This window comes from Cricetulus griseus, chromosome 2 (genome assembly GCF_003668045.3).
Source record: "Cricetulus griseus strain 17A/GY chromosome 2, alternate assembly CriGri-PICRH-1.0, whole genome shotgun sequence".
Classification (NCBI taxonomy): Eukaryota; Metazoa; Chordata; class Mammalia; order Rodentia; family Cricetidae; genus Cricetulus; species Cricetulus griseus.
The window spans coordinates 137,686,415-137,704,677 of record NC_048595.1 but is presented as its reverse complement, the minus strand read 5'-3'; the positions used below and the strand labels follow the sequence as shown (position 1 = coordinate 137,704,677).

General features: G+C 39.4%; 1 protein-coding gene across 1 annotated transcript; it reads right to left on the bottom strand.

Annotated features, from left to right (window-relative positions):
* Positions 1–9,653: 9,653 nt before the first annotated feature.
* On the bottom strand, positions 9,654–14,983 carry Fabp12 (fatty acid binding protein 12). Its single transcript, XM_027398714.1, has 4 exons — positions 14,911–14,983; positions 13,363–13,532; positions 11,346–11,447; positions 9,654–9,755 (listed from the first exon to the last, which is right to left on the bottom strand). The coding sequence occupies exons 1-4, from the start codon at positions 14,981–14,983 to the stop codon at positions 9,654–9,656; spliced, it is 447 nt and encodes a 148-aa protein (XP_027254515.1).
* Positions 14,984–18,263: the final 3,280 nt, after the last annotated feature.

The window sequence follows — 18,263 nt, the reverse complement described above, 5'->3', positions numbered from 1 at the left end:
TGACTTTAGCTCTAGGGGATCCCGTGCCTCTTCTGCATTAATTTACAGTCCACCAATCCACATACAGAAATTAAAACAATTCTTATGCAAAGTCATGTACTGATGAATGCCTACAACCCTAGCACGTGGGAGGCTGAAGGAGGAGGATTTCAAGTCTCTCTAGACTACATAGTAAGACCTTGAATCAAAAAAATAACAACAAAGAATCGTCTATGCAATGAAAAATAGTCACCTGACTAAGAGCTTAGTCATCTCATTTAACCTCTCTGGGAACTTTTGTCTTAGTTATTTTATCTACATAAACAAAATAATCTCCCCAGAGATATTTTATTTGCAAAAATGACCTTAGCTTCCTAGAGCCCTGAAATTGGATCTGATTATCTAGTTAGTATCTGATAGCAACAGTTCCAGAGCCTACCACTCAATTATATATTTTCTGAAGATTCATCCCTATTTCTTTGTATTCATACGATCTCCTCCACCAAAATATAATGTAATAGCTATCTTTTCCATGGAACTGACCCTAATTATTCTGTCCCTCCTTTGTCCTCTCAAGTCTTGGCACATTAGAATTTCCACCAGTAACATGGCCTGAGACAACAAAGGCTTTGTGGTGACCAGGTGCTAACACAACATTATGACTCATATTGACATCAAGGACTGTTTTTGTTGATGAAATTGACAAAAAACATCCTGTAAATTGTCATTTAAAATAGATTTATCTCAGTGTGGCCATACACTCCTATAATTCCAGTTTTGGGGAAGCTGAGGCAGGAGGATGAAAAGTTCGAAGTCATATTGACTAGATAATCAAATGCAACAAAGAAAAATAAACCATGATCATGGTTTGAAAACCCTGTTGTACAACTTCTTCAAGCTTAGTTCTTGATGGATTGAAGTCCCTACGATTTTAGTTTTTATTAATTAGCTAAATGTAGCCAACAATCCAGTGTCTGTATCCGCACTTCTCAATTAGGAATGGTTTGGGTTATTTTCAAACTACTGAGTTTTAACTAAATATTTTTAAGGTAAACTTTGCACTGGTCTGAGTCTTAGGAGGCATGTGACAATGATTGAAATATAATGCTGCTGAAGCTGCTGAGATGGCTTAGTGGCTAATGTGCATAAGTGTCAGTACTTGAGCTTGGATTCCCGTCACCCACATAAAACCTGGTCAAGGAAGAAAGTACTAAGCACTGAGGAGGGTGGAGACAGGTGGACCCCTGGAACACATTGATGAGCCAGCCTAGGACACTTGGCAAGGTCAGGCCAGAGAATGACCCTGTCTCAAAAATCAAAGTGGAAAGCTCCTAAGGAGAAATAACATGCACAAACATGTTCTTACACACACACACACATGCACACGCACATGCACACGCACATGCACATGCACACGCACACGCGCACACACACGTCATTGATGTAAGATTATGACAAGCAGGCACCTGTTTTAAATACTTTGGTAGCAGAAGGTCCTTAAATGTTGTCTAATTATCAGCTTTAACTGGTGGTGTTGTTTGAAATACCCTGTCTTCTTATCTGGAACCCATACTTTTGGAACTTGTGGCCTTCAGGTTTGGAAGAGGAAGAAGAACATCCACCTCCTTAATGAGCAATTACACAGAGACAAGGAGTCCAGAATGTGCTGAGTGGAGCCCCAGTGTCCTCTGGAAATTCCATGTGCTGTGTGTATTGAAGAAAACAAATGCAACAGGCAGAAAAGAGCCCTGTGCCTTCCTCGAGGACAGACCCCCATCTTTGTTGGTGGTCTTCCATTATCGTAACTTTATCTTTCTCTATACTTACACAAAAGAGTGAATACTAAGAAAGTTTACAACCACAAAGCCATTTATACCATAATCAGGCTTCTTGACCACCTACTTGACATTGTTCAAGTGTTCCAGATTCTGCTGTATAAAATAGGAAGCAGGAAGGGTGGAGACTGGGTATAGGGAGCTAAGAAAGCAAGGGACATGAAAAATATTCTTTTAGCCATGATTGAGCAAGTTACTAGAAAACAATCCAAAGGTTACTTCCGGCAGCATTGTTCTTCTAAATAGTTCATTAAAACATAATATCTTAAAAATATCAGAACCAGCTGGGCAGTAGTGGTGTATGCCTTTAATCCCTAGGTTCAATCCCCAGATCCTACAGGCCAGGCATGGTGACCATGCCTGTAATCTTAACACTCAGGAGATTAGAGTTCAAGGTCGTCCTGGACTATATAATGGATTTGAAACTAGCTTGGAATATGTGAGAACATACCAGAAGGGAAAGAAGGGGGAAGGACTGAAGAAGAGAGGAAAGGGCAGGGGAATAGCAATGTATGTAACTGTAGCAACACTGAAAAGGGCCAAGGGCATGAACAAGTAAGGCAAAGTCACAGGACAGAGACAGAAGAATGCTGGTAAGAAATAAGGCAGACACACTAACAATACTGATGGAGCCATGGAGTTAGAAATAAAAACAACAGTGGGAGTTGTAAGCCATTCCCAGGTACAAATTAGGTACCTAAGGTAATTTTAAGGTAGGAGAGACTTACATTTCATTAGTCAGAATTTGGAATATCCTGCCATTTGCCCATTATGCTTCTGAGTTTTCTTCAGAACTGAGAGGTAATATATTTTACTTGCCTCTCTGGTAATAGTTTTATGTCACTTGTACATAGTGTGTCCTAAGTAGCAGGAAACATTCCAAGTGTGTTAATGCAGACTAAACATTTTAATCTTCACAACAACCCTATGATGTGAGCATAACTGTCATTGCACTTTTACAGTGGGGTAGACTGAGGCATAGAAATGTTTGGGGATTTAGTTTATGTCACCCAGGGGCCAAGCAACAGAGTCCCATGTTTAACCTCAAGTGTCAGTGACAAACACTTCTATGGTTCGTAAGGAGCAGGAAATTGCTGTGTGGACTGACCACCTGGTACACTGGTCCCCAGAGGCTGCCCAAACACCCTGTAGCCATGAAGGAGTCACTGTCAATGACCTTTGTCTGTCTGAGCTCCACACATCCACTCCAGGATAGAGCACTAGACAATGTTCTCTGTGAGAGCTCCATCCACAGTCCTGCTGGGGCTGCTGCAAAATGACTTCCCTAGAGACAGAAAATAAATGGCGAAAGTCTCCCTTCTTCATGCTTGTTCTTATGCCTCTAATATCCCTCTAATATGGACCACCATTGATCCTTAAGGCAATTAATATCACCCTACTTCTTAGTAGCATTTCATTTGTTTATATCCCATATTTCATCTAAGTACCTCCTGAATCTGAATTCATTTATCTCCTAAATTTAAATACCAGCCCAAAAGAAAATCTCAACCTCTGGGTCATGACCCTTTTGGGGGTCACATATTAGATATCTTTCATATCAGATGTTCAGATTACAATCCATAATAGTAGCAAAATTACAGGTATGAAGTAGCAATAAAATAATTTTATGGTTGGGGATCACCACAACATGAGGAAATGTAAAGGATCACAGCATTAAGAAGTTGAGAACTACAGAAATAGAAGATTGAATTATTTATAACCTGGGGAGAGGGGTTGTCTCAGGAATCAATTGATATATTTTATAAGAAAATAGAGATATTACCTCTGTGCTCACATAGTTGGCAAATACTGGATTACATTTGTCATGATCATTTTATGTTTGTGTTAATTTCTTTTTGTATTGGACAGTTGTGTGGACATAGGAATTTGAAAATGCAAGGACCTGCAGCTGTCAGTGTGTCTTCAGAGCTGGCACAGCTCTGTTCCCATCCATGTGCCCAAGAGTTCAGCCAAGTATTTGAATTTAAGAGTAACATGAAATCTGTATAGTTTTGTAAGACAGCAGAGAGAAAATCCTCCCAGGGATACTAGTTGCAGCAATAGCCCAACCCCCATGCCCATTCTGTCACAGTTGTCTATATTCCGTCCCCCAAGACCTGTGGAACCGGAGCTCATCCAATATTAGAAAATTACTGAAATTAACCTAGTCCTGTTCCCAACAATGTCTGGTTTTGAAAGAATTCTCAAAGACAGAAAGCTTTCTGAAGAGCCAAAGAAAACATCGTCATTTGAGAACTCCTGGTAGGAGATATCAGGGAGGTGGAAGAATCAGAAAAAGATTTACACTAAATATATGCATCTTATACTGGGAATAAACTTTTGGAAAATGAGTAACTATGATTTTACTCATCCATTCTATAGAAAACCTATTTTTTTCCTCACATATTTTTACCTTTCTATCTAGACCTCATAAGTTTTGGGGAATTTGCAAAAAAAAAAAAAAAAAAAAAAAAAAAAAAAAAACCCAACAACTAAAAATATATCAAAACTAAGAAATTAATGGGTTAGAAAAGGCTGGCATGACTAGGCACCTATTAGAATAGATCAAAGTTAAAGCTATTCCATCTATTGGCAAGGAGGTGACAAAATTGACATTTCGCACAGTGCTGTTGGGAGTGTCTGATAGCATGTTCATTAACATCAAGTTTGTGTTTCTGGTATACCCAGCCATTCCAGTTCTGCATATTTACCCAAGAGAAATGAGATGGAGAATGTGTCTATCATAGCCAATAATCACGGCTCAATCCTAGCACGGGATAGGGGCAAGAATATGAACTCGGATTTTTTTTTTTTTCTTGAAAAGAGATGGGAAAGTTTTTTAAAGGCTTAAATGATAAAGAGAAGTGGATCAGCTATCAAGGCTGTTAGTAATGACACAGTTGACCCTTGCTACTGTACATAGCACCACCTTGAGGAAAACCATGGGAAGAACTATTTCATATTTAACAAAGCCTGAGTCATTGATGCATTTGCTTGGTATTTACACAGCATTTCCAGGTATGCAAAGCCTTGTTCTGCCTTCTGGAAACACAGTGAACCCAAACAAAATGAAACAATGCCCTTTTTCTTGGAATTTATCAATGAAGAATGTCAGTTTTGTTTTTAAATAATGTATGGTCATATGCAAACTAATTCTTAAAATAACTATAAATGTAGAGAAACATTAAAGAAAGGTTTCTGTATCACAAATAGTTAAACCAGACCATCACACATTTTCCTTTCTTAATGATTTTATAGGAGAGATTTGTGTAACTCATGGTTTAATTGTACCACTCCATTCAGATAATCCTAACTTTAATGGGTGGTGTGGCACACTACCATACACTACTTTGAGGACTGAAGTTCAAGCTCCCCTGACCTACCTGAAGGGTGAGCTTCTGAGGACTTGAAGCTGTGACCCCACCCTAGAATGATGTCAAATTGTCATTGGTTTTGTCTTCCAGGAAAGTGTTTACACATGGATAAGGGGCTCTCTTTATCCCAAAGCATCCCCCAGTCTGCTCTTCAATCTGTGTGTCAGCCTGGGGAGATTCTTTTGCTGTGTCTTCAAACCTCCTAATTTCTTTCTTAAGGTTCTGATTGTTCATTTAGCAAATGCTCATTTCTGCTATTTTATTGACTTTAGCTCTAGCTGTTTTGCCATACTCCATTAATCTCATTATGCCCAGTTTCATTAAATCCATCAGCATTTGAGCATATTTATAATTTAAAAGTCCGTATCTGCTAATTCCATTATCTCTGTCATTTCTGGATCTGTTTCAAAGACGTTTTTCTATTTATAGACTATGTTTTCCTGTTTCTTGTCTTGTATAACAAGTTTTGGAGTGCTGCATAGACAGTATAAATGTAGTCTCATTGCGTGCCTGTGTGTTTGTGATCTTCATTTAAGGAGTGTTGGGTCATTGTTCTTTTTTTCTTCATTCCTTTAAAAGTTATTTTAGCATAATGTTTTTACTTACTGAGACTTCCATAAAAGCACACAATGTTTTTAGATCATATTTAACTCCTCCTCTACAACTCACATTACTCTGCCCAAGCCTTAGGTTTAATTAATCTGACTCTGGCATAATTTTTTCTCTAGGAATAGATTAGCTTTACTGCTTAGACAAGTCACTTCTGGGCCATTTCTAAGTGCTGAGCGCTGAGACTGGTTGCTCTGCTTCGCCTCCAGCTCCACTCCCAACTCTTCCGTCTGCTGGTGCTCATTCCACAGCAGTTTGGCCATTTGTCCCTGGCTTCAGTGAAGTTTTCACTGTGTGCAAGCTCAGGGCACCCTTACCACCAGCATGTGGATTTCTACTTTCTGTAGCCTCCCTTACCCCCAGTACTCTACCCACATCTTTCAGGTGCCTTAAAATCCTGTTCAAACTGCCATGAGGCCACTCTGTTCTGATGACAACATCTCAGCTCTGCCATTAAAACTGTGCCTAAGTAAAACACTGTCTGTGGTGGGGCCCCTTTCTAATAGTTCCCTTTCCTAAGACGCCATGGTCTTGGATTTCCTATGTTCTAATCTTCGAAAACATCTGCTCCTAATATTTTAACCAGTGTTCTAGCTATTTATGACAACAATCTTTGTGACAACAATGACACTAAAACCAAGAGCCTAATCTCCGGTAGCTCTCATCTGTGCATGTAGTACGTCACCTCCGGAATGCAAAGCTTCCAGTTTATGACATCCTTAGGATGTTTTGTTTACTTGTTCTAGGGGTCAAATCCAAGGCCTTGAGCACACTAGTGGAGTGCTCTTCCAGTGATCTAGATTTCCATCCTAAATCTTCTTCATTAAGATGCATTTGAGAGCTATTATGGGATGTGAGTGTGGAGCATAACTTTTAACTATCTAGACAGTAAACATGTACTGCAAAGCAATGTGGCAGAGGAAGAGAGATGCCAGTCTAGACTCAAGTAATTCTGGCTGGGCTGTCTGAATTAACCAAGTGTTTACAATTCAGGATATACCAGAACCTTGTTTTTTTTTTTTTTTAAACATATTTTAGTCTCTCCTTAAAGAGGTAGACAGAGCAAATACTGCCAGGCATAATACACCGTCTTTCACATGTGTTCCACCCTTGACAAATGGTGTTCAAGAACACCATTACTCAAAATCCATTACTCAAAAGTAAGAAAAATAATATGCCCTAGTGATACAGGCTCTTTTTTTTGGGGGGGGGTGAGATGTCAAAATCTAATATTTACAATTTGATAATGATTGACAGTTTTATAAACACCCTAAATACACCATTGAGCTGTGTATTTTAGCAAGTGAACTCTATTGTGTGTGAAATGTATCTCAATAAAGCTTTAAAAAAACCCAACCCTTTATTTGAAATAATTGATGTGAATTTTATCTCATTGCTTCATCACAACTTTGTGCAATAATTGTAGCTTTGTCCATGCCAATCTGCAGCATCATTAGAGCAACAAAAAATACTTAATTTTTGGCAATGATTGTTGGAGATAAATTTTTAGTATGAAGAGGCTGGGTGTAACCAAGAATAATGAGTACTGTTGGACAGGAAGTGAATAGGTCGCTTTCAAGGTGTTCTCTGGAGCCTCCCTTGGCAATTCAAGGAGCATGAGACATGCAGCATGAGACTCTGCTTGGCTTTTTGTTTGGTTTGGTTTTATTTTTTGGCATTGCATCCTATAGACTGGAGAAATCCTTTGCTAGAAAGATGAAAATTGTTAGTAATTAAAATTAAGCTGTAAGTTCTATGCAAAGAAGACTGTCTCCTAAGTGAGGAACATCTGGCTCATTTGCAATAAAGCTTAAAGAGTCACCGTCAGCAAGAGCCCTGTTTGCACTGGCTTTGGACTCTATTCAGTTTATTTACATTATTGTCTCATCAACAATTCCAGGCAAGGCGGTGTATGCCTGGAGTCTCAGCTTCTCAGGAGGTGGACACAGGAGGATGGCTTGATCCAGAAATGGAGGACCAGCCTGAACAACCTTACTGAGAGTTCATCTCCAAATGCCCCCTAATCGAGACAGCTGGTGTGGTGCACATTTGTAGCCCTACCATACAAGAAGCTTGGGGAGGAGGGCTGTTGAGAGTTTGAGGCAAGCCCAGGCTATATAGCTAGACTCTTTCAAACAAAAACAAAAACAAAAAGACAAACAAACCAAAATTCTGCTTAAAGTGGTTACAGATATGGCTCCGTTTTTCTTTGATTTTGTCCATGATGATGGGCCATGGCTAATAGCATTTGCTAAGAGAAGGCCACACAGTCGAAAAAGATCCTGCTACCTTCCGGCTGGGGCACCTTAGCTGTCTCCTTGTTGAGTGAAGAATTCTACTCTTGCATCCTCAACATCCTGCCCTGTGCTAAAAGTGTGTTTTCATGTCATCCCCACACGGCATCAATCTAAACTCTTCCTAAACACCCACCAGTCTTCCCGAAAGAGAACTCTAATCTGCAATGCTAACCTCAAACCTAGGCGCTTTCCTGCTTCGCTGCCTCATGCCTCATGTCCTTAGAGCTGATCATTGAGCTACAGTTCCTGGAAAATCCTACTCATGTAGGTGACTGATGAGTCTCACCTGGGCTCTCTCTACTCTGGCATCTGCGGCTGAGGCAGGTTATCTCTGTGATCCCTTCAGGACATGAGAGTTTAGGTAGGGTAGATTTCTCAGGCTTTACAAGTTCAAGTTAATACATTCAGGTTTTTACATGTTTTTATTACAATTAGATATTCTCTCTGTATGCCTGTGTGAATACTCACACGCTAGCATATTCCAGACAGACATGATTGTGGAGGTCAGAGGAAATCTTTCAGGGTTCCTATCACTCCTTTCCCCACTTGGGTCCTAAAGATGGAATTTGCGTCATTAGGCTTGGTGGCAATTGCCTTTACATGCTGAGCTGCCTTGCCAGCCCTCAAGTTAATAGTTTGACTTTTACATTATTGTTATTACACACAGAACTAAAAGAAACTCTAATAATTATTACCTTTATTTCTGGAGAAGCATCTGGCATCACAACTGAAGAATATGGATTTTTGAGTCACAAACTTAGTTTCTAACTCTGCCCTGATGTTGATGAGCTGAGGGTCTTTAGACAAAATATTCAAGCTCCCTGAATCTTAGTCCTCACATTTATAAATATCTCACAGAGAAGATGAACTCACTCAGGGGAAATGTATAACACAATGAGTATTGCTGAAGCATAGCTTAGAAACCAATCAGTCATATCATGTGGACTGTGAATTAGGCCCAAATCCCAATGGGTAGGCAGCTTGGTCCCCGGGCTTACAGCTATTAGAAAGTGGTGGGACTAGGAACCAGCAGGAGGGAGTTGGGTCACTGGGGGATCTTCAAGGGGATTTGAGCCCCTTATCCCTTTTCTCCCTTTGTTCCTTGGCCCATGAGAAGAATAGCTTTACTTCCTGCCTTGATGCCGGGCACCTTGCCACGGGCCTAAAAGCAAAAGAGCAATTTAGTCATGAAACCGTGAGCCAAAAGTAAGTCTTCCGTCTTTTTAAGTTTATTTCTTTTTCTGGTACTTCACATAAAAATACAAAATGGGTGAGTACAGTTCAATATCAGTATTGACATTTTTGTTCATCTCAGGTTATTATCAGCTTAATTGTTCAAGTAGGACATTACTGTCTCAAACATTTACTAGACAGAAAATAATGATTACTAACCCTATTATTTAAATAAACTCTGTACTCATTTATTTATTCTTGGTTTAATGAGATGAAATTTTGGTATGTAGCCTAGGCTTATACTCAACCATCCAGCCACATTTAAAAGGCGAGCCATATATTGATCTTTGTGCAAGCAATCCTAAGATTTTACTTGGGAATTTTATTCAAATAGCATCAGTAGTTGGGTCACAACTTGACCTTGAGATTGAGTGTTCTAATACTCTCTGGTACGTACGAGTACAGGTGACATTATTCACTGCACTTTCCTAGAAGATAGAAGATGGAAATATTTCAGTAAAGCTGACAAAATTGGCACCTAGGAAATATTGACTACATACTATCCACATATGAGAATTTTTGGAAGTTTGAAAACAAATGTATATTAGATTATACAGATAGGTACTACTTATATACATATTATTCTTTGTGGATATATATATATATACATATATATATGCAATTATATATTTAGAGATATGAAAAGAGAAGGGAATACAGTTTGGAATCTGAAGCTTTTAAGTATTTTAAGGCTCTACAGTGAAGCATTTTTGCTGTCTTATGTATTGTCCGGTTTTTAAATAAGTATACGCATGCACATGAATGTAGGATTGCACCATTTTCAGAGAACTGACAAATTCACATGGTGTTCTGTTGTCTCAGCCTTCTGAGAAGGTACTGCTCACCACTTAAGGAGTTCTGAGTCATGGGAAGATTTAATGACTTGTCCAAAGTTCTGATTGACAGAGATAAACCTTAGATTCTTCCTAGTAAAATTAACTACTACTATGAACCATTGTTTGCCCACTGGTTAATGTCATTATAAGAAGCAATAAGCTCGTTCTTCCTTTTTTTTTTTTTTTTTTTTTTTGAGACAGGGTTTCTCTGTGTAGCCTTGGCTGTCTTGGAACTCATTCTGTAGACCATGCTGGTCTTGAACTCATAGAGTTCTGCCTGCCTCTGCTTCTCAAGAGCTGGTATTAAAGGCATATGCAGTAATGATACAAAGAATAAAATTCAAACCTTCCTTATAGCAAGAAAAAATGTCCTGTATTAAGAGTGTGGACAGACCTTTTTGTTTTCCTCAATGTAGACCTTACGTCTTTCCTTTGAACTATGTTACATTATGCCATGGATAGTTTTCTTTTTCCCTTTTTTTTTCATTTTGGTGCTGGTAGAATTTGGGATAAGAATCATTGCCTGGATTTGATCCCATCTCTAGAAGTTGGAAAGGTACCTGAGAAGCCTTGCTAAGAGAAGCAAAAGGGCTCAGTAAAGCTAAGCTGGCATTCCGCCAACTGAGTTCTAATTCCAACAGCCCCACATTCCAGCTCTCTGTGTATAGGTAGGTCAGTGTATGGATCTGTTTTCTGGTCTGTTCCATGGGCTAGTTTGCCTTAGCTCACAGGATTAGGGTGGGGATTAAGTCAAGAATAACACAGGGATGTTGTGGAGACACACACTTGCCCTTAGTTGTGTTTACTCATCCATATGCTGGAAACCACTTCAGTTTCACAGCTAAGTTAAACCCTCTTTTCTTCTACAGTGACAAATCAATCCTGCTATAGAGCAGAGCAACAAAGCAACCTTTCTTTGTTGTTGAAGCCTTTATTGCACAAGTCTGTGCTTGCTTTTGTTCACTTCAAAGTGGGAGAGACAGACACACATGACTTTAAAATTCTTTTTAGAGTTTCAACTCTTCAATCCATATGCATTTCAAATTCTTATTTGTTGTCTGCACGTGTTTCCTCTCAACTCTTGTAAGAGAAGTAAGACTCGCTTTCTTGATTTAGGACAGGCTTGGGTGCTTTTCTGGTAGATGCTATAGGAATCAAGGAAAAAAATGAGAAACTCCTCACCACCACCATTTTCCCATCGACCAGCCGCCTGCGGATCATGGCTTCTTTGCCATCCCAGTCCTGAACTTGAACCAAGGAGTCGTTATCTAAGGTTACTGTACTCTGTAAAACAGAACCAAATTCAGGATGACACATTTGAGCACTTGATGTCTTAGAAGGTGATAAACTCTCCTCATCTGTTGTGACACTGTGGATTTAAGATGATACTAAGCTTTTTGTTTCAGAACCTTCCCAGCAGCACTTTGTTGGATGATTCTTCTGGGGGATGGGAAGATTTATAAGAATAAAAGTGACGACTTAAGGAAGTGAAACTTTATCTTTTGCAGTCTAGAGAAGGTCTTATTGTGATCAATCAGAAATAAGTTTCAGTTTCAACAACATAAGACTAATTCAAAAAGTCCCAGTGAAGCTTGAGGAGACAAGTCCCCTTTCTTGTTCTTAGGCATGGTATTTCCCAAAGGCTGTTTGTTTTCGATGTACTTGTCTTCTTAGATTCTTTTAAAGATTTTGTCACAGATACCTCAGATGGCTTTACTAATTGTTTCAGGTCAAAATTATTTCAATTTACATGTATCAGAATTCAAAGCCTCTTGTTTATTTAGTAACTCTAAAAAAGCTATAATAATTCCTTTTATCAGAATATTGCCCTTAGTAGGGATTAACAGTCCTACTGAGGTCATTCACCTAAACAGAAAGGATTTGTTGACCAGCTACTATACACCAACCACTGAGCACTGTGAAACAAATGACAAATGCCATTATTGAGATGGTACAATCTAGTATGGGGAAACTGATAACATACAATAAATGAAATATAGGTAATATATTATAAATAAATGCTATATTTCAATGAGAGGCAAGTAAAAGTTACCTGTGTCACTTTCAGGCTATGAAAATGAGCAATGTGGTGTTTCCTTCTCTCCCTTGTTGACTGAGGAGACCACACTTAACAATGGTACAGTTACAAAGAATGACATATCTGAACCTCTGGGACCCTGGGAGATTTAAAACCACGAAATTCCTACACACACACACACACACACACACACACACACACACACACACACACACACACATCCTCATCTCTACCCCAACAATTCATATATATTTGAATTATTAGAAATAATTCTCCATTGTTTTTAACCATGCAGAATCTCAGACTTGTTACAAGGTTACAACCTCATCTAGACTCAATTGTTACAGGGTTACAACCTCATCTAGATCAGCTAACACAAGTTGTAATCATTGTAAAATCCCATGTGTGGAGTCCATGCAAGGAAAGGGAGAACATTTGCTTCTGAAAGGATTAAGTATTAATTTGGTAGGCCACCCTCCAAATGTGGCCCACTAAGCATCACACGGAAATCACTGTCTACTGTGCATTTTCAGGGGCTCAACAAAGGGGGAAACTTAGTGGTCACCTAGGTCACAGGACGTAGAGCAACATGGGAAGAGTCTTAGTGAGGAACTGTCTGGATCAGGTTGGCCTGTGGGTATGTCTGCGGGGGATGGTCCTGATGGCTAATTGATGTAGCAAGACCCAGCCCAGTGTATGGCACCATTGAGCTGGAGAAGAGGGGTGGTGAACAGTATAAGAAAGAAGAGAACTAGCTGTGAGCCAGTAAGAAAGCAAGGCCATGTTTTTCTCTCTGCTCTTGACTGTGAATGTGATGTGACTAGCTGCTTGAGTTCCTGCCTTGACTTCCCTGAAATGATGGACCATGACCTGGAATTGTGAGCCAAATAAACCCTTTCTTCTCTAAGTTGCTTTTTGTCAGGGTTTTGTCTCATTGGCAGAAATAAAACTAGAACAAGTAATAAAATATATCTCACACCTCCACGGGATAAAATACAATCCAAGCATCTGAAGAGATCTTAATGTATATTTGCTTTCAACACCTTCAGGTTTAGCATTTAAGCAAAAAATTGTCTAAGAAACCCTGAAATGTATTGCTGCTGCCTAACACAATGTTTATAATTAAATGCAAGTTCTTTGAAGGTCTGATGCAGGCCTCACCTTTATGCAGCCACTTGGTGTGATTTCCTCAAACTCCTCCCCCAGCTTGAAGGAAATCTCATTGTTTTTAAAGATGCTTTTGGTTTTGATGGTGATCATGTCTCCTACTGTGCTGATGGTCACAGTGGGTTTTGCCAGACAGCCCAGCTTCCTGCTGGCTCTTCCTACTCCTAGAAGGAAGATAACAAACAGTTACACCTGTTGTTGGCTTCAAGAACTCAATCTATTTGTACAATTATTTCCTAAGGAGGAGGTTTCTGCAATAAGCAGACTTCATGCTGTATGAATTCAAATATCTATCTTAATTGCATTCATTTATTTGTGTGTGGTGTATGTGTACATGTGTATGGGTTATTTGTTCTCTATTATATTTTTTAATGTTATACATTTTATTATTAAAAACTTTACAAATAAATAAAAAACATTACATACCAAAATTTACCAGACCTAAAGTTTTATAGAACTCAGTATTACACATCTCATTGTAGCAAAATACACATAACACATATTTACCATTAAATGTTCAATCAATGGCATTATATGTATTATGATGTTGTATAGCCAAGTCTGCATATGGAGGGTCTTAAATATATTATTATTGCATTAAATATGTTGTTGTTCATCTTTCCTTTCTTTTATATTTATGTCTTGGAGATTTTAACATCAATGCATAGAGATGTGTATTTTTCTGTATGTACATCATCATCTATGAGATGCATATACCAAAGTTTATTTTTTTCTATCCCCCCATTGGCAACTGATTAGTTTCTATTTTTGTTGCTACAAATAATATTTCAGTTAACAGCCTTGTGCATTCAGTTTTCAACAGTACATGTAGGGATGTTTTCAATAGAAATAGACTTCCAGGTCAACAATATCTAGGGTAGGTATTTTAGCAGGTGACTTGGGAAATACTTTAATGTGGTTCTTGTGTATCCTGTTAGGATATAATCACAGCATATGTCAGATTAGATAATCGCTTCCAAATGAGTCATGTCCTAATTCCCAGAATCTGTGGCTATTACCTTGTATGCTGTGGGGACAGAGGATGTGTGCAGCACAAGATTATCCTAGGTGGTGAGAGAACTCTCAGTGTAGTCCCAGTGTGCTCATAAGAGAAAGCAGGCAGGTGGTGAGATGGTTCAGAGGGGAAAGAAAAGACTCGTGACCTAAACCCAACATCAGCACCCACACAAGGAAGAAGGAAAGAAGCAAGACACCACAAAGATGTCCTCTGACCTCTATACCACACCATGGCCCAGGTACTCACATGCACACACATACATCATGTTCACACACAATAGTAATTAATTAATAGTAACTTTAAAGGAAAGACGTATTAGACTATAGAAAAAGAAGGAGAAAAAAAGCAGAGTGAAAAATGGCTTGTCCCTGGAACCCTAGTGCTGGAATTAAAGGCATGTGCCACCACTGCCCAGCTCAACATTGTTTTCTATGTGAAAGAATGCTCTTATGTCACACATAGCAGGTCATACACTACCAAAGTATCTTTCATACTGGTATGATGTGCACATAAGCATGGCTCACCCAGTTCCTTCATATAGTTTTCAAAATTTTCACAGGAAACAGATTTCCATGTTCCTTGAAGCTGGTCCATCATCACGTCTCAGTGAAAACTGCTTCATATGGATGTGTGCTTTGGTGTTCCCTGAAATGGGTTGGGAACCTATTTTTAATACAATTCTCAACAAAGAAAACTAGGAGGAAAAGCGAGGAACACCCACCTTCATGGTTTTCCCTCACTCTATCTAAATCAAAAGCTCGCTACAGCATCAAGAAGCCAGCATGGAAACAGATATTTGGTAACCTTCAGCAGAGTTAGACATAGCTAAGCCAGCACTTATACGCTACTTCCCTTCTCCAGCACTGAACCCCACAGACGATATGATTCCTCTTATGCCACAAGACTCCAAGGTCTGCATCTGCCCACAGATGATTTGTAAAAAGCCACTATGCTGTCTGTCTGTGGTTTTATTTTCTCTTATATTCTTCTTGATAATTTGAATTAAAAGCCAGAGCATATGCATCTTTAACACCTGACATTTGAATTAAAAGTTTAGTTGGAGTCAGAACCAACAAGCTCCTTAATTCAGAGTGGCACTCTTCTTTTCAACCTTGACTGTACCTCCCTAATATCTAGAAGTATATGCACTAGCTCAAACTACATGACCAGAACTAGGACAGTAAACACACCAACTAGAGAACAGGGCTGGAGTTGGCAATTAGAAGGACAAATGTCCTAAAAACCACCAGCCCCTGTGGTGGTTCCAGCCCCTTAGGTTCTAAGCAGCACTTGGTGTCTATATATTGGCATGTGGCCATTAGGAAACATGGGTGCTACAAATTCCCTAAGACAGGAAAGGTGGTACAACTTTTATAATTCCCATTAAAATGTTCAATTTCCAAAACCCACAATAACTGTAAAGATCATTAGCCAGGTCAACTATTTTCCTAACAATTATCCAACAAGCATAAATGGAGTGACCAGTCTTGCATGCCGAAGAAGACTAAGACTTTGTGCATACTGTTGACTAGATATACCCTAGCTATAGTGGTAAGGAGACAATAGTATTGTGGTTGGATCGTTCCTGAGTTAGGCAACTTGGCATGTTTACTTATATTAGTGTGTAAATATTATGAGTTTATGCCCACTCCGTGTAGACGTCATGAGTGGTAGGCAAGAAATGACCTGGTGATTCTCAAATAGAAAGCACTAAAATTCCTATGTTGAACATGCTACTATTCATGTTATTGTCCCTCCATCATAAACACATAGCTGGTTGAAATCTCCTGAACAAGACACCACACCAGAATGATATTGCTCTGTGTCTCATAACTTGGGTTTTAGGACATGACAGTGGGTGAAACATGACAGAGTTCAGGCATAACTTCTCTCTAACACCTGACTCCTCTCTTCCTGAGGAAGCATGTCAAGTGATGGATGCTTTCTGATATTCATTTTTATGAGTTAAACATGTACATTCCATACTGCCTCAGCTACGCTTATCTGCCATTATCTAGTCCATCCTCCCAGATTCCCAACCAGCTTATGTAGTCACCTGTTATTACATCTGTATTTCTGTCCTTAGCCATTGCTCCCTCTACAGGAGATAGGTGACAGATACTTCACTCTGTCCATGGAAACAATTTTCCTGCACTACTTCTTAAGCCCCCTCCTACTCCCAAAGTAATAAAATGTGGCCATTACAGCTTTCTCCCAACGTTGAGATGGCTCACACATAGAGCATCTGCTCAGGATTTCCCTCCCCTTTTAATTGGCTATACTGTCCCCCTATGATTCTAGATAACATCTGAGGGTGGGGGGCAGGGGGATTCTGGTGTTCTGAGATGTGATATGGGAGTCAGGGCTCCGTATTCATGAGATCACCTTGTGACTTTTGCACTTCCTAAGCTTGCTCTCAGATGCAGTTTAGTCTTGTGGTGGATTGCTTCTGGACCTGTGTGGAGTAATAACTATGTATCTATAGAGCCCAGCTCATAATGGGTAGTTCCATTCCTGGTGGAGTCCTCTAGCTCAGAATTCTATCACTACCAAACTACATAACACAAGAACTCTTTATCAAATTGCATGTATATTTCTGTTGATTGTCCAGAAACATCAGAATTCCATGTTGAATGCTCCTGTAATGCTCCCACTGGGCTAAACATACAGTCTCTTTCCTGTCACTATGATCCAGCCATCAGAGGGTTTGTCAATCATATGAATCAAGCTAATACTGTATCCCTAACTTTCTGCAGATCTCCTTCATGCATGCTGCTCCACTTAAAGGTAGAAGACTGTTACTTGGGTGAGCCCCAGGAAAAAACAGAAAGCAGGGATTTTTGCCCTATTTATTTCCTAGTCAGTTATTTTTAAATTCTTGTATCTTTCTGCCTTGCAGCACCAAGACTAATTTTTTAAAAATCCCATCCACATGTGACTGATAGCTAACTCTCATGTAACTTTTATAAAATGCCAGACTTTAGCTCTTTCTGACAATTCTGTTGTCTTTACCCATGGCATCATTGTAAAGATCTCTCTCTCTCTCTCTCTCTCTCTCTCTCTCTCTCTCTCTCTCTCTGTCTCTCTCATTTTGTTATTGTTTTTGAGGCAGGAAGGATCAGAGTGAGTTCTAGGGCAGCCTCCAAAGCTACAGAGAAACCCCATCTTGAAAAAAAAATATCCAAATCAGTCTTTTTCTTGGATGAACTCATGTTTCAAATATAGTTTTAAAGTTAAAAATAGCATGTTATATATTGGTAAGATTGCTTGATATTATGAATATTGAAAACCAATAATTCAATAAAATTGAGCAATAAAATGCCTCTTCTTCAGCTTCCTGATATACTATTAGGTATTCGTATGAAAGCATGGGGAGATGCAACAGGTTAAGATTCTTTTATAATGCTGGAGAATTTTGTATGTCTCCTTCAAGTCCCCCTGTGAAAGGAAAGACAGTGTGGGGATGTCATTCACTAGGTTCCAAAGGGCTAATTTCACTTTGTCCAGCTCTAACATACTTCAAACTGCTTAGATGAAATAACTCAAATTCATTATGCCAGAAGCTGGAAACTCTTATATGGTGAAGCTTTCAACCCCTTTGGAGTCAAGTTTTAGGATCTATTGCAGATTGGTATTGTCTCTATATCTTTCCATGGAAAGGGTGTGTGTGTGTGTGTGTGTGTGGTGTGTGTGTGTGCGTGTGCGTGTGCGTGTGCGTGTGCGTGTGCGTGTGCGTGTGTGTGTGTGTGTGTGTGTGTGTGTGTGTGTGTGTGTCTGTCTGTCTGTGTCTGTGTCTGTGTCTGTGTGTGTGTGTAGAAAATCAGATGAGTATGTTCCATGAGTCCAGAAGCTCCGTCATTTATGAGGCGATTAGGAA